This window comes from Leptosomus discolor, chromosome 7 (assembly GCF_034619465.1).
Source record: "Leptosomus discolor isolate bLepDis1 chromosome 7, bLepDis1.hap2, whole genome shotgun sequence".
Classification (NCBI taxonomy): Eukaryota; Metazoa; Chordata; class Aves; order Leptosomiformes; family Leptosomidae; genus Leptosomus; species Leptosomus discolor.
In genome coordinates this window covers 1,520,135-1,536,438 of record NC_141397.1, presented here as the reverse complement: position 1 = coordinate 1,536,438, position 16,304 = coordinate 1,520,135, and the positions used below count along the sequence as shown (strand labels likewise).

Sequence of the window (16,304 nt, the reverse complement as noted above, 5' to 3'; positions counted from 1 at the left end):
ATGTGTTATTGCACCCACTAATTTTCACTTTTTGCAGTGATACTGGCTGTTGGAAATGGCAAAAACTACTCACGCTTCTTTGAGTTCATAGCAGACGTAGGCTGTGTAATGTTAGCTCCGTGCATAATGCGCTCCTGAATGTAGGCTGTGTTTAAAACCCACTAAGTTTTTAAGAGTGTTTTGCTTGCACAAGGTAGTATCTTAATGAGCAGCTTGGCATATTACCGGGTGAAGATAATGCTCCACAGTTGGGTCTGGGTCTGTCTGTTCGTATTACAGCTTACTTTATCTGGCTTATTGATTCTGTTCAAGCGAATGTAAATACTTGAGGTGAAGTGAATAGTTGTTCAAAGACCAGTGCACTTTACAGATAAAGAACACTGTTTATTTAAACGGGCTTTGATCAGCGGGGCAGAGCGATGCCGGGGTATTTTCAATCCATCTTTGTTTCTGCTGTCATAAGACAGATGAGGTCACGTTTTCAAACAGCTTCTACCTGTGTCGAGAGCTACCGCAAGCGGCAACTTAAGAACAAATGCCGGTGTCTTACCGGCAGGAGGTGCGGAGGGTTGGGCTGGGCTGGCGGGGAGCGCACCGGGTGCGGGGGCTCGGCGGAGAAGCCCCGGCGTTCTGTAATTCTCAGGAGATGGGGCAGGGTTTGGCTGCTGTCTCACTGCTCCTTCTGTTTGATCACTGACCTGTTGTAGACTGCCAGGTAGGATCCCCTTGTTCTGTAACCTTAGGAGCATTCAGGGGAGAAAAAAAAGAAGGGGAGGGAGAGAAGAATGTGCGTCTCTAAAGCCCGAAATAAAAAGCGTGCTGTAAATGAAGGAAAAACGCAATAAAGTGCTTGCAGGGTAAAAAGTATTTGCCCCTTACACTAATAAAACGTCTTATGAACATAGCAGCCACGGAGAATTCAGCAAAATTTTCATTTAAAATGTCATTTGATCCGGAGTTTTTATTTTTACAGACTGCTGTGAATTTTTTAATGCCGTACAGAAAGCGCTCTCTGCAGAGACCTGTCATTCATGGCAACGCTGCAGCAAGCTTTGCGCCAGTGCTTCATTGCAAGCTGAGGATCTGCTTTAAGAGATAGGTGGTTTGAGGCGTATTTTCGACGTGCTGTAAATGTTGGCTTTTCCTATTTGGTGTTTGGAATACGTATTAACGGTGAGATGCTGCATAAAGTTGTAGCAGCAGACGTGCGGTGGCAGAATGCCTCGAGTTTTCTTTTAACTGGAGTGCTCCACTTAAGGGCATAGTCTCGTGCCAGGTAGATAGGTTGCAACTTGTCTTTTCTGCAGGTGGTCTTTGGGGTGGTGTGGTTTTTTTTTTTTTTTGTAATTTTAAACCCAATTCAGACGAGCAACAGAGTCTCTCATTACAAGTGGTGCCTAGTTTTTGGGGTGAATTTTTCTCTCGTGGTGTAAATGTGTGAGGTACCAAAGACAGGCTTTTCCCTGTCGCTTTCAGGGTTGCATTGGCCTAACTTTTTGTCCCCGTTTAAGCCAATGTGAAACCAGTGCTGAATGCCTTTGAAAATTCTCAGTCTCGGATTTTTACCTCATTTCACGATGTGATAATGGCTTCTGTGGGAGGGAAGAAGACGGCAGCGCAGGATGTGTTGGGCGCTAAAAAGGGGCAGCCAGCTAAGGTGAAGCCTGTAGTGGACACCTGCCCTGTCGCCTTCCCGCTCTCCCCGTCTGCCTCTCGATGTTAAATTTCCCTTCTTCGGCGCTTCTGGCACCTTGGAGCGCGGTCGTTCCCTGCGCCAGGGCTGTGTGCTGGGCTGCCTGCGGGGTTTTTTGTGAAATACCAGTCTGGGGAGCCCAGGAGGGCGCTGGGGGCTGGGAAGGGCAGGAGGGAGCAGGTACCCGGGCTGGGAAGGGGTCGGTATCACCTGAGGAGCTCCACTCGCTGTTTGCCCAGCCACTGCCAGGCGTTGACTTTGAGGTCCCCAAGGAGTTCGCTTTGCATCGTAATGACTGAGAATTGGGACACAGGGCTGAGTTTTGCACTTGTAACTAAAGCTGGTTGTTTCACTGAACAGGCCCTTTTCTGTTTTGTAAACTGTTTTCTCTCCTGCAATAAAAAAAAAAAAAAAAGAAAGAAGAAAAAAAAAGAGGAAGATCTTTTACTTGGTGACCTCGTGGCGCTTAGTTCACGTAACAGCCTGTTTCGTTGCTTTTTATTATGTGAAGATGAAAGTGATCGGTTGGGCGAGATTTATTCGAGACCCCCAAGAGTACGATTAAAAGTATAACCTTTATATTTTTATACAGAGTCTTAAGGAGGGTTGTTATGTAAATTACTAACTCAAAATTTCCATCTCCTTGGTTTGTAAGAAATTTTCCTGGTGACTGTGGGGTTTGTCACCCATAAAAACGTGTGTGACTTCCAGGTCTGCGCAGCGCCTGACACCCGCCGTGATCTCTGGCCTCTGCTGTGCATTTAGGACTCTTCCCTCATGCGAATCCTGCACAGCCCTTACCCTTATCAGGCCGGTAAAAGGCTTCAGTTCCCGGACATGGGGTAATGATGCTGTAGAGCTGGGATCTGCCGAGCACCCGAACCCCAAATCTGACGTAACCTCCTTGAACAAATGTGCTAGGTTTGCTTTCTGCTAATGCTGCAACTTACCTGCGGGGGTTCTTTAATAAAAGGATCGTCTTGGGTAAGCTGTAAGCCCAGCCTGGAATCTTTTCTTTACAGAGGCAATAATCTTGAAGTTTCTGTACCCTTTTTTTTTCATGGTCGTTCAGTTTACATTCTATCTTAAATACAAAATAACCACTAGTCCTACCGAGTTCAGCTGCTTGCTTCTTTTAAACTTAATTCACTTAAAAGCTTCTGTTAAGAGACCTGCAGTTTTTGGTACAGCACTGCTCGTTCTTATTTTTTGAGCTCTACTAACCCGCATAAAACTCTGTTTTTAAAAGTGGCATCAATATTAATTGTTGTTTTGAGGTGTTGTGTTCAACACTTGAGCTTTTAGGCGAGGCAGTTGTTTTGCTTGGTTCCTTAAATAAAACAGTTCCGTGCTTAATTGAAAAATGTGCGTCTGGAAGTAACCGGGAAAGAGATGCAAAGATGCCAAATAAAGAGTCGTCATAAAACACGTACAAAACGTTAAGAAAAACCAAGGTATTAGAGCACGGCTGAAAAGCAATAGCTACAGAATGTCTGTGGCCTCGCCTGCTTGGAGCAGTGCAATTATATAGGTGAATCGAAGGCTTCATTTTCAGCAAGAAAAGAGAAAAACATTTTGCTTTATTAACCTTTCCTTCTGCTCTCCCTCCTCTTCCCGAGCACGCACAATCTTTTCCTTCCCAGCTGCTCAGTGTGTGCTCACTATTAGCCAGCTTAAATCGTGTAGCTCAGTACAATTACAGACCCCATACAGATCTGCTTTTATTTAAGTTGTCAAGACAATTTTAGGCATATTTCTGGAGACTTTATAGTAATCGGAATAAAGTTAAAACATATTGGACCTGCTTGGACAACCTCAGCTCTGCTGTGGAACATAAAAAATAGATCTGGTTAAGATGCAGCTCATCTAGAAAGTGCAAAATTCTGTCCAAAATTAATTTTTTATAAAGGAGTATGACGTGAAATTGCAGATGAATTGTGCCAAGTAACCGAGCCCGTGCAAAGAGTTTTATTGAGGTTCTTACAACATTTATTTTGTGTTTCAGAGAGTAATAAAGATAAGTCCACAGCTGAGCTGCCTTTTCCCTGTGGCATTGCAGTGGAGGTAGAGGCTGCAGGGACTGCAGTTCCCACACGTCTTAGATCTCTTTCTTGCAAAAATTGAGGCATTTCTAAGTTGCAGGCTAAAGGAGGCTGAAGGTGTCATTCTCGCTGTCATGATTCAGAAACCTAAGTCTGAGAAAATTCTGTTCTGTTTGGTAGGGAAGGCTGAGCTGGGGGTAAAATGAAACTGAGCATCACGTATGCCAGGGGAAAAAACCCTCTGCGTGCATAGCTGAAAGGAAAAAACCGAAACCAGCTGCTGTCAGACCGCCAAGTTTTGGTGTAGTTTATCGAGACAGTTCAGTGATGATGGTCTTCGCGGTGACGGCTCACGGGAGCTTTGAGAGCCAGCGGCGTACGTCTCGTGAGCTCTCGGAGGCGTTCTCGGCGGTCTGCTCTCCCTGGAGTCGGGGGGCCGCGCTGGCACTGCCTTCAGGGGAGTTCTGCCTGCACGGGGAGAAGCCCAGCAGGCACACTGCTTGTGTAAGGAAATGATCGGAAGATCCTAATTTTTTTTTTTCTTCATTAAATTTAAAACGTTTTTCTTTTTACATAAAATATAGGTTGTTGAATAAATTAATTAAAGGCTATTTAGTAGAATTAATACAATGTAAGAGAATACACTGTAATGAATTAGGTATTTTTAAAGTGTAGTTTTCTCCTCTGAAGCACTGTAATTGCAGTTACTTCAGCATACTGAACGTAACTTAAACTGATTGTAAGCTTTTGGTACAAAAAACACCCCGGCTGGGTCTGAGCTGAAATTTAACTTGCCATTTGCAAACCCCTTGTATTTCAGCACTGCTCTGTTTTAATTGTCTCTGATTAATTTTTGGCTAATCTTAGGTTTAAGCCGTATGCTGAAGTTTGGGAAGGCAACATGCAGCAACGTGATAGCCCTTCCAAGAGGCTGTACCAAAGGGTGGGGAAATTCCTGGTGCAGGGTTCCTGCTTTTCTTTCACTCGCCCCCCATTTCCTTGCAGGTTTGGATGTTTTAAAAAAGAGTTTGGGGAAATTTTCCCCCAGTCATACCTGTTTAAACTGGCCTTTCCTGAGAGCAATAAGGAGTTCTGCAGAACGTGATTTCACTCGATTTTGAATTTTCCTTTTGGATTAGTTAATTTAATTTTTTTCCAAAGGCGTTTGCCCTTAACAAATTAGAGGAGCTTTCCTCTCTTGCTTCCCCTTCCCTCTTCCTTTTCATTTCCCTTCTCCCCTAAAAAAAAAAAAAAGAGACAGAGGAGGTTTGTCAAGCTGTAAAACAAGGGGGGATACATAGGTTTAGGTTGATATGTTTCTGACTGCCTGGTTTTTTTTCCCAGCAAACATGCTTAATATTCTTTCCATTTGAAATGTATTCTTTTTTTTCTGTTATGTTAGAAATAACGACTGCACAATTTTGTATGTACATACGTTACAGTTTAAAACATGTATTTGTTTTAACAATTATATTTTATTACTCCTCCTTTTACTGGCAGGATTTTAGTGTATACCAGTGCAGGTTCAAAAAGGACCCAAAAATCAAAGCCTCAACCTCAAATCGGGAATTAAAATCTAGCTTTCTGTGAGAAAAATGAAGATATTTATGATGTCACAGTGATTTATGATGTGACCAAGAAATAATGGGTCACAGTTTTAATACAGCTACCATGCCTTAAGACTTGAAAGGTCTGTAAATCATTAAATGATTCTACAACTAGTCAAAATAGACAAGTAGAGCAGACAGAGCCAAACGTTAACATATTTGACAGGTCTGTAACTTAATTGCTTTTACAATGCCAATCAAGTAGGCTCCACTTCGGTTTTTTGGCTCGGCTTCTGAGAACTGAATTACCTATAACGTGGAAAATATCAAATCCACAGTTTGAATTTTTTTTTTATTCCCCCGCTGCGGGCTTGGCCGGTGCTGGCAGACAAACCGTACTCCTGCTTGGTTCTGTTCCGCCTGGTCTTTCACACGCCGATGCGGGACGGTCGTCACCGCCTGTAGCTGAGTCTTGGAGACGTGTCTGAAGCAGCAGCGGGAACGTCCTTCTGCTCAGACTAATTACAAACCTGTTAATGAGCACGTACGCGTGAGCGTTGGAGGGAGCTTGCCGTACGGCGTGGGTAGCGTTCGCAAGCCTCTGCGATTCCAGCGGCGTGCGCTGCTCCGGCTGCCCGGGGGGAAAACCTCAGCCGGAGCGAGGGAAGGCCGTCCCGGGGAGACGGGAAGGGTTAGCTGGAGCAAAACACGGCTCTGCCTGAGCGGCCTGAAAGCTGTTTCTGTGCAAGCCTGGTCAGGGGAGTGAAAGGCAGATGGTGGAGGGCTCGGGAAATCTCCTCGTGAGCTGAAGGAAAGGTATTTGCTCTGTGCGCTCCCGTTGCCGGGGAGCGTTATCAGAATCCCGGGAAGGCAGGACCGCAGAGGAGAGAACGCCAAATAGCACGAGGTGGCTTCTCTGGGGTTTTGAGGCCTGGCTTTGTCGGACAGAAAGGTGACGCTGAACCAGGCTTTTGGGAACCCAGTGCGCTTTGCCCTTGACGTCCAGCGCCACGTCACTAAGGTTGTCACCTTGGAAACCTAGAGGAAAACGGGTCACTTTGGACCGGTGTCTGTTACTCGGCAGCTCTTCTGGTAACAGGCAAGTCCCTGGTGGAATCACCTCTGCAGCAGCTCAGCCTAACTCACCTGATCCTCTTGGGATCCTTTGCCGTACAAACACCCAGACTTTTAGAGGGAGCTTGGAGCGCTGCCGTGGCGCTCCGTAAATCTGGCTGCTAAGCCTTGTTCTGCCGTGGCGTTAGTGTGGGATTTTGTGGTAAATTGGTGACTGGTTCTATGCCTCAGTCGCCCTTAGGATGCACTGAGGATGGTAATTCCTCCGTTCCTGCATCCCTTGAGTGCGTTGTTAATTTAGATTTTTTTTAAAATTTATTTATTTATGACAGGGAACAATCTTCATTTTGCGCCTGTACAATGCTCAGCACTTTAGGAACCTCAACTTTAACAAGGGTTAATGGATGCTAGCAAACGCCCGGGAGAGCGAGCCGCATCTGGCAACTGGCGAGGAGTAAGGGCCTGGGACAGCGTACGATGTTCAGGACGACTGAATGGGATAAACAGTTGACTGAAAATTTTGGAACTTGCACCTGCTTGTCCTTCTGTAAATCGAACGAGCAACCAAGGCATTGTAGACAGTTTCTTTTGCAGAGGTTGAATTTGGATAATTATATAATGTGTTGCTTATATATTTTAATGGTTGACATTAATTGCCGTAATTGCTATCCCTGGGCGATATTGTTGGGAAATATTAACGCTCGAGCAGCAGTAGTAATCCTTGCTTCATCCATGAAGCCTTGAAAGGTGGTATGAGACAAGTTGGATGGGATGTAGAAGAAAGATCGAGGCTGACCCTAAATGCTCTCAGCTGAGAACAGGAAAATGGCCACGATTTGAAGTAGGTAAGAAGGTTAATTAGAGGCACGAGAACGGTTGATGGTCAGGAGTGATGAAAGGAAAAGAATCTTCCTTCTGGGATGGAAAACACAGGATTTTCTTCCTGAATTGCGAGCTGTGTTCTCTTCAGAACCTACGCCGAGGCATTCAAATGGAGATGTGAAAGCCCTGGGAGAGCTGGGTCTGGCATGCTCGTTCCTTATCTAATCTCATAAGGGCACAAAATGCAGCTACATTAAAAAGAACAGGAATTTCTTGTCTTAGTGTAATGAGAGGGGTGAAAATCTGTTTATTTTCCATTAAAATTTATTACGAGGTGAGCTGAACACCTGAACGAGTAGAAATCATTCTGACTGGTCAAACTGGGGCGTTGTGAAGCGGTTGTTATTAAACTTTTTTTTTTTTTTTTCCACTACGCAGTGGGTTTTATTTCCCCATGGACAAAAAAATAAACCTCAACTATTTCTGCTTCTCCCTTCCGTTCAGTAAAGAAGGGGAGTAGAAGGCGGTGTGTGGTAGGCAGCACTGCGTTACTGTACAAGACTCTGCTGCCATCGAGAGGTGTTGGGTGATATCAGACCGAGTGCCGAGCTGAAGAACTGCAAAAATGAAAAAAAAAACCCAGCTTGTTTTTAAAAATTGACATCTCTGAGGATGCCTAGCTAGCCGTCCGTGTGTTAAAGCACACTGAACGTCTTCTGGGCACGCGGATTTCTAGCTGTGTGTGTCTGAGTTCTTGGATGACGGGGGTGTTTCCCTTTTATTTTCTTGCTTTACAGCAAACGAGACCGTAAGTGCTTGTGTTTAGGTCAAATGCTAATTTATTTCAGTGTAATATGGGCACTTTGTGGGCCCTTGCAGATCATTACCTATGCAGTACCTCTAGGTATCTACTCCTATAAATAACTCAAAATTGCAGTTTTTATTTTAATCACATGATAATAACTGAAATGTCATAATTTGCTTTTACAGTCAGATCATTTGTTTCTTTAAAAAAAATGATTGGAAGAGGTGATAAGGAATTTGGAGGTGAGGATATTCAAGTTTGTAACTTCAGTTTAGAAAAATTGGTGTTCCTGGGAACTATCTGTATTAAACAGTTGAAGGAGCTGATTTTTGTGCCACTTCGTGGAGAAATCATTAAACCGTGTTTATTCTGGCCAGAAAAATAGTTTTCAAATTCTGACCTTTGGCGGCATACTTTGAAATTTTAAAATGAGATGCACTTTCAGCTGCAGAAGCTAGGAAACAAGAAGGCGGTGCTCTTCAGCTTTTGGCCCCGCAGAAGGGATGAGCAGGGTGATAGGATGGGCTGATGACGTTTTGTCTGATTTTTTCCACACCGGTTTATATCAGCACCTTGAAGAGACGTGGAAAAAACCAGGTTGCTGCGATTTCTTTCCTTGCATTCAGTGTGCACAACCTGAGAGAGAAGACAGAAGCCGTGCTGGCGTGAGGCAAGCTGCTGGCTGGCAGCTCGGGGTGTCTGGAGACTCTTCGGAGTCGCGTGTGTTTGAGCTGGGGGGACACAACTAACCTCTGCCTCAGATCCCCGTCTTGTAAAGCCAGAGTCACTGTCCTTTCCTCACGGGGAGGAAATACCATGAGTATTTATGAGACGCTGCCACGCTACGGTGATGAATAACACGATGGGAGTTACCGCCACTAGGCAAGCAAGAAATCATCCCGTTAGAGCACGGCGGCCACCGCGGGCTCGCTTCCCACCGTTCTGAGAGTGAGGCGCTGCAGTGCCCAGCACGGGCGGCTGAAGACCGGTGAGAAGAGCTCCCAGGCTGCCCTTGTCCCCGCTGGAGCCGCCTCTGCGGGGGCTGACCACCCAGCCTGCCCCCCAGCACGAGGCGGGAACCCCCGTACCGAGACCCTCCGTCGGGGATCGTCCGGCCGAGTCCTTTCAGCGACTCGCCGTTCGGTTTTTGGAGTATGGCTTTGACCAAGGTCAAGGGTGACAAAGGTTGTTCAGGGAGTTCAGGGCAGTTTTGTGGAAAGTCTTCGCTGGGAATTTCCAATGTCTTTCTCCAGCCCTGCTTGGGGGGCAGCCAAACCGGCACTGCTCTTGGGAATGCCCGGTGCGTGCAGGTCTTGGGGTGTTAAAAACCCCAAGGTTTTTAAAAGGCAGCGAGCTGGATTGCGTGAGGGGGGTAAAATAACAGCAGCCCTGGTTTTCCGAGAGCAAACCGAAGCGGAGGAAGTCTTGTGCGATTTACCCGGAGCCCCAAACATCCGATAAACACCTAACGCTGCGAGCGCCGGCGCAGCCGGTTGGACGTGCGAGCCCAAACGCTGACCTGTGCTGGCACCTGAAGCGTTGCCCGTTTGTTTGAGTTCCAAAATGATTTGCCTTCGTTCTCCTTTAAAATCAGATCTGTGTTTCCATTTCCTTTCTTTAAATATGGCATTCACTTACAAACATTCTTATGGATTTTTAAATTGCTCAGTGTTTTGGTGCGTTAATAACAACGACTTCGTTTTGTTGTCGTCTTTTAAATTTTAATATGGTTTTCCCGTAGTGAAAAGGGAAGGAACACTTCCCGTGGAGTCACGGCACCATGAACTGTAAGAACATGATGCTGAGGGAGAGCAGTTCGTTTGTGCTAGCAGAGATGAGTTGGGGCGAGGTTTTAAGTAGTGTTTCAGAGGAGGGCTGTGGTATAGCAGACTTGCGAATGCACATTATCACCTGCAATTGGGATTTTAGCCTTTTAAGAAGAAAATATGTGTGATGGCGTGTGGGAACGCTGAGTATTTCTAATAAATAGACCAAAACGTTTATTCTATAGGAATCTGTAGTTCGCCGTGAGGACCTTTCCAGGATTTTTTTATTATTTTGAGACTTTGCGAGATGAGTAGACAAGTAAAAGAAACATGTTTTTGTTTCGTTTTGAACGCTTGCTTACTTAATACGTTTTGGTTTAAGTGCAAAACTGAAGTCAGCGTATGTGCCAAGTAATTTATCAGTCTAACTTCTGATAGGAACGAGAATAGGAGTTTTATATGTACCAGGATTCTGGTTTGGTAAAAACAGTTAAATTAAATTATGCCAATTTGAAAGTCAAAACCAGTGGAGTTACACAAGAGCGTGCTTTTTCTGGTCAAAATAGGAAACATTTGGGATATTTTGGGGGTTATGTAAAGACTTTAATTTGTAACCACACTGTGTATGCTCAGTCTTAAGTGGTAGACAGGAATAGTTGTTCGTGTGATTTGCCATTTCTTCAGCACATTATTTAAACCATATTACTGCGCGTATTTTTTATTGTGAATGATAGTTAATCTGACCGATGATTAATTCTTTTAACATTTGGATAATTTAAAAAAGATGTGCACGTAGTGTTTACATACTAGACACGGCTAGATGCAAGTGCTTTTAAAGGCAATTTATTTCATTTCAGTCATTACCTTCCAGGAAAAAAGTAGCCGTTTTGTTGTGGGGAGGGTGAGGGTTGCCCTTCGGTTCGTGTGATTTCAGAACCTAGAGGAGGGCCCAGCTGTTGGGCCACGTAATTAAGGAATTAACAGCAGTTAGAGTGACACTCGGTTGAATTTTGGCCGGAGGGAGTTGGAACGAGTGTTTTCTGAATACACGTAGGCAACCTTCATGTTCCCTTTTCTCTCGTTTCCAATTCTTAACTGGGGGTCTGCCAGCCTAGCAGAAAGGTTGGGCCCTGCGTTACATGCTGTGAATGAGATGAGCTTTACAGCACTAGCGGGGCCTCTGAACTGCTTGCCACCACTGGGTTTTAAATCTAACTTTCAAACCCAGTCGAGTGATGTCTTCCTGGCTAACGGAGGCTGACACGTTAAAAACGTTTAGCAGTTCCTGCGTAACCGAACCCTTCGGGCTCTAGACCTTCTTGTCTTTGTGACCTGGTGCACAAGTGGCGTCGTGGAGCTCAGGCTCTTGAATCCAACAGCGTTTGATGGCCCTGAAACGGGTGGTTCGGTGGGGTTATTAAAAAAGCACCATATCTCTGCAGCTCTGGTCTTCGGCATCCACGTGTTCTTTGTTTTGTGAACTCATGCCAAGGTTGAAAAAGCTTCTGCCAGCCTTCTGCTCTTCAGTAGCACGTTTTCACTTTCTAAGTGCTGGCATGCCCATCTCCGTTTCTTTACTTGGCCACTAATTCCTCCTTTCACGTCGTTACTTGCTTTACGATGGTCTCGGCTTGTCCGTGGTGCATAAGTCGGCGTTGGTGACCGTGCTGCTGCAGCAGGAATTGAGCTGGTGTCTGTCCGGTGTCCCGCCGTGTCCTGCGGTGGCTGACCCGCTTCCCCTCCCTTTCCCTCGCCGCTCGGCTCGGGGTTTCTTACCTTGTGGGCCGCAGTTTATTACCTAATACTAAACCTCTTTCTCTGCTAACAGCTTCACCGACTGCCGCAGGGTTAAAAGTGTCTTCTCTTGGTCCGCTGCAAATAACGCATCGGGTTAATGTGCTGCCTTCTGCTTTTGATTTCAGGCCGGAGGTTCTCAAGTGATCTTTACCAATCCGCTGGAGATTGTCAAGATTCGATTACAGGTGGCTGGAGAAATTACTACTGGTCCACGAGTTAGTGCCCTCACTGTATTACGGGACTTGGGCTTCTTTGGCCTCTACAAGGTATGCTTTGGTTTGTACATGCATGCGTTAAAAGCCAATTTTGAGTATTTCGAATCAAAACATCATTTCGTGGTTCTCAGAAACTTTCATAGCTGGACATAATTGTACTTTTGTAAAAAAAAATCCTCCTTATTGTGTGATATTGTGTCTTCATTTTTCATTTCTACCTAAGGGCAGAAACTGTCTCATGTTTTTGAGCACATGGCTCTGGTGGATGTTACCAAGATTGCTTTTCCCACTTCAGCAGGTGTAAGTACTGGTCACTGAGGATTAGTTTGTGATTCTTGATGGCCTGCCTGGTGTAAAAATAAACTTACTTTGCTCTGCTTCATGATACAGAGCTTGCAGTTCTGGAGCAGTGCTTTTGCTCTTCTGTGTTTGATTCAGCACCTTCCCCAGATGTCATTGTTAATTTGGTGATGGGAATTAATTGCAGGACAGTATTGGTGAAGAAATACAGACAGTGGGAGCCCAGCATAAAAGTAAGCTCCTAAAGCAGCTTCCCTTGCTACTTTAGAAGAACATTGCCACAAAGAATACCAGGAAAAAAAGCTTTTATGAGTGTGTACTACAAACGCTGCAATTCTGCTTTCTGCAGTACTGTCCTCACATAGATACGTAAATACGTAGAAATCAAGGTAGGTTTAATGTTAGACTGCTGCTTTCTAATCTAGAGGATTAGAAACATCTTCTGCTGAATCTAATCAGGTGGGTGCCGCCAGTCATTTAAAGGATTAACGTGGTGCCTTCTGCTTCGAGGTGAAGGAGACTGGATACGGGGGAGCGTGACAGGTCTTGGGGCACTTTGAGATAGCCATTGGAGACAGTGTCGGAACAGAACCTGTGACGAACGCCGTGCCCTGCAGAGCACCCCGTGGTGGTGTTGCTTCAGATGCTGCAGCCCACTTCTGGGGAGAAAGCTTTCGCCCCACCCGTTTGGCCCAGGATTTCCAGTGCGGCAGGCAGCACTCCCCTGTTTCTTTACAGCAGCGGGACTGTAAATTGAAGATGTTTCAAATACCACCAGATCAGCCCCAGCCCCCCCTCCCCAACACTGAAATTCCATCGCCGTTTTTAAGCATCCAGTCCTTTTCAGTTGGGCTGTTAACATCACAAAGAGGAAGCCTGCCCCCGAGTAGATGTATGTATGTTTTGGCCTGGAGAGAAGTTGCAGGTCTGAATAGGGTTTAACGGGGAGTTGTTCCTCCCTTTAAATTGAGTTGCTAATTTTTTAGGTGTTTTACTGAAGCTGATGCTATTGTGTGAACTCCCAGTAAATGGCATTATGGTGTTGATCAGGTCGGCATTTACAACTGAAAACGTGGAGGTGGTAAACAGCCTGCTGCATCCCTGAGGCTGTGCAGGGGTGGAGGGCAGCTACTGGCTGTTCCTTGGACTAGTAAAAATAAAACATAAAACGAGAAGGAGGGATGAAGTAGTTGACTAAAGTTAGCATAGTTTAGATTTACTTTTTTCCTTAATACCTGCTGTTGGCAGCTCAGCAGAACCTGCTACGTTTTTCCCGTTTTAAATGGCATTCGCGTTTTGGGTTGTAGTTTGGATTATTTGTTTTCTAGAGTAGATACTTGGTGAATACTTTTACGGAATACACCTGAACAGGAGCTGGTGACAGCACTGCGTTGCAGGGAGACAGGCAGTTATTTAATCACAAGTGACACAGTTCCATTGGTTCATTCACAAAGTCCATTTACCTCCACAAAAAAAGGGCGCAGAAGGGTTTGGGTTTATTTTAACTCTTCTGTTCCTGTCTCTCTCCACCCCTCTCCTTGTGCTCATGTCCTTTTGTGTGTCCAGTTTGGATTCATTGCCTACAAAAACTTGACTGATTCGACAAAACTAGAGAATTTAACCCAGCCATCAGTCATCCACCCACGGCAGAAGGCTTGTGTCCAAGGGAATCCTTATCCTCGGCTGCCTCCCGTCATCGGGCACCGTAGCCAAAAAAAGAAAAGACAATCCTATCTGCCCCCTCTCCCCTGTGCCGGCGGGAGCGTTGGTGCTGCCAAATAATGGTCCGGAATGGGAAACTCATGAAAACGAAGCCTCCTCCTCATCCTCCTCCTCAGGCTTGGATTCCTTTGAACCCAGAGCAGCTCGCTCTGTAGCTCCTCAGGGTGCCTGCACCCAGGCGAAGGGAGGAATGGCCTGGTGGCACGGGGAACCCCCCAGCCTGTAGCCGAGGAGTTTTACACTGCCTTGAGGTGCTTGTGGAACAGCGGCCTTGGAGGCAAAAGCAGTCCTCTCCTGAGTGCTGGCGCTGAAGCTGGCAGGGCTGGTGAGGCTGGTGCTGAAGCTGGCAGTGCTGGTGAGGCTGGTGGTGAAGCTGGCGGGGCTGGTGAGGCCACGCAGGGGTTAATAACTCACTGCATCAAAGTCACGGGCCCCAGGAAGTGCTACCCAGAGACATCAGTGGTCTGAAATGAATCTCAGATGAGACTAGATGTGGTAGGTGCTACCTTCTGGTGGTGCTTCTGGTACATTAATTTAGTGAGTATAGTGGCCAAGTGAGCATCAAATAATAACGAACGTTCTGCTAATGAGAAGTCCAAATGCACCAAGACATTTCAATGCTGGTCCTCCTGACAAGTCAAATCAGCTTTAAAGCTGTAAGTCGGGACCGAGGATTTCGTGTCTGACACGCTGTTCACTCTAACATGAACAACTCTCGTTTGCACCTTAAGCCTGTGGTTTAGCTTTGTCTTTCCTGTCTCCGGACACAAGGCGTGTATCACAAGCCCTGAATGTGCCTGTTTCAGTAGATCTACGTACGACTCCAGGCTTGCTGCTGCAGAAGAACAAGAATTGGTGCTTGTTTCAGAAAACAGTTTTATTTGTGACTCGTGGAGTTTGTTTATAGGCTTAATGAGCCTTCATGTGAGTATTCCAGCTGTTTAAACACTGGTCTAGCATGATTTAGGGCCCGCTGGTTAACTTTCTTTTGCAAGTGTTGAGAGCAAAATTCTAGACTTTTCATTTCAGGAATTTTCATTTGAAATCAATGGATATAATTCCCCCTCCCCCAAGTTTTCTTTTAAAAAAAGGTGTTTAACAATACAAAATTTAAATGTAATATTTCATTTCATAGTTGATCATAACATTTTTTGCTTGGTTTTTTTTTTTTTCCTCCTCTTTGGCCTGAATTTATTTTCTGTTGTGGGTTGTTTTTTTTTTTTTTTTTCCTTTGTGGCCAAAAGAAAGCAAAACCAACAAAAATGAACTACTCCATCAGTTTTGGTTCAAGACCATAATGTTCCTTCTTTTCCACTTGACTTGTTAGAAATTCTGGTAGAGCTGCTCTAAGAAGGGTTGACTGCAGTTGTCTACAGCAGTTTCCACCACTGACCACCCAAACAATTCCTTTCCGATGTCTGGATGAATGGAGATCAAGTGCCTGTAGTGCTGCCCCTGGAAAAGGTGGAGATGGCCACTGTCTGGATGAGGCCAAGCAGGGAGGGACAGGGTCCTCTGGCGGTTACAGCATTTCCTTAAAGGTCTTGCTTTGAGCTGGGGAGGAAAGGGATTCCCTCAACCTGACGGTTGGCTGGTGAAACCCGTGGAGAGCAAAGGTTAATGCTTGCTCTGTACTGCCAGCAGGGGAGAAAATAGGTTATAGAGAGAGAATAAATGGAGGGATGTCACGTATTTAACACGAGGATGGAGCCCAGAAGACTTGAAACTAATATTGCCAGAATGGTAATTCTTTAGAACAGGAGCACGGACGTTTTGAAGTGGTTATTTTTCTGTGATGAGTGAGAACGTTACCAGTCAGTCTGCAAGCTCGTAGTAGAGCTGAAGCGTTTCTGTTGCTCGTCAGCGTGGGTTTACTTCTGCGTTGGTAAGGTACAAGCCTCTTAAATCAGGACTGGTCATCCAGCCCGCTGCACACTGGCTTTCCTGTGCCTCTTGCTCCGCCTTTGTGCCGTTCCGTTTGCCACGTTGCGAGGACCACAGTGAAAATTCCATTTTCCCAGTTCAGAAATGAATCGCCTAGAAAGCTGTTCTGGCCACCGTAGATCAATCCAGCATGCTCTGCTTAGTTCCTGTGAATCTTTCATGCTGGAATTCGGGTGAAAATCTATATGAGTCCCATAGAGTAGTCAGAGAGGGAGAACGTACTTCCATCAATGACAACTGCAGCCAGAAGATGCAAAGAATTACGTATGTTGGTCTTAGCTTCATGAGGCAAATTCCTGCAGGTCTTTAACAGGATCGACTGCTTGTTGTTTGAATGCTATTTTCTGTGAATTTCTACCTATGAAGCACTTTCTGTGGATTTTAAAATAAGACGTCCGCGCGCACACACGCTCCCCCCCGCGATACAGGTAATTTCAGTGTTCCTGTCTTGCATTAACAGAGAGAACCAAGGCACAGACAAATAAATCTTGTGTCTCGCATCAGCAAATTAACAAAGGAAGTGCTATGTAAGCCCTTTTTGCATCCAGCTGAGTGAATCTTGTATTGATTATGATCA

The 16,304-nt window shown here is 45.5% G+C and overlaps 1 protein-coding gene across 5 annotated transcripts in view; it reads left to right on the top strand.

The window, feature by feature from the left end:
• The window catches only part of SLC25A13 (solute carrier family 25 member 13), a 99,452-nt gene that overhangs the window by 71,050 nt on the left and 12,098 nt on the right, over window positions 1–16,304 (top strand). For all 5 annotated transcript variants that reach the window (XM_086467690.1, XM_086467689.1, XM_086467691.1 and 2 more), the window contains one exon: window positions 11,672–11,812. In XM_086467690.1, the coding sequence (XP_086323816.1) occupies window positions 11,672–11,812 (141 nt within the window). The remainder of the gene's footprint in view (window positions 1–11,671; window positions 11,813–16,304) is intronic.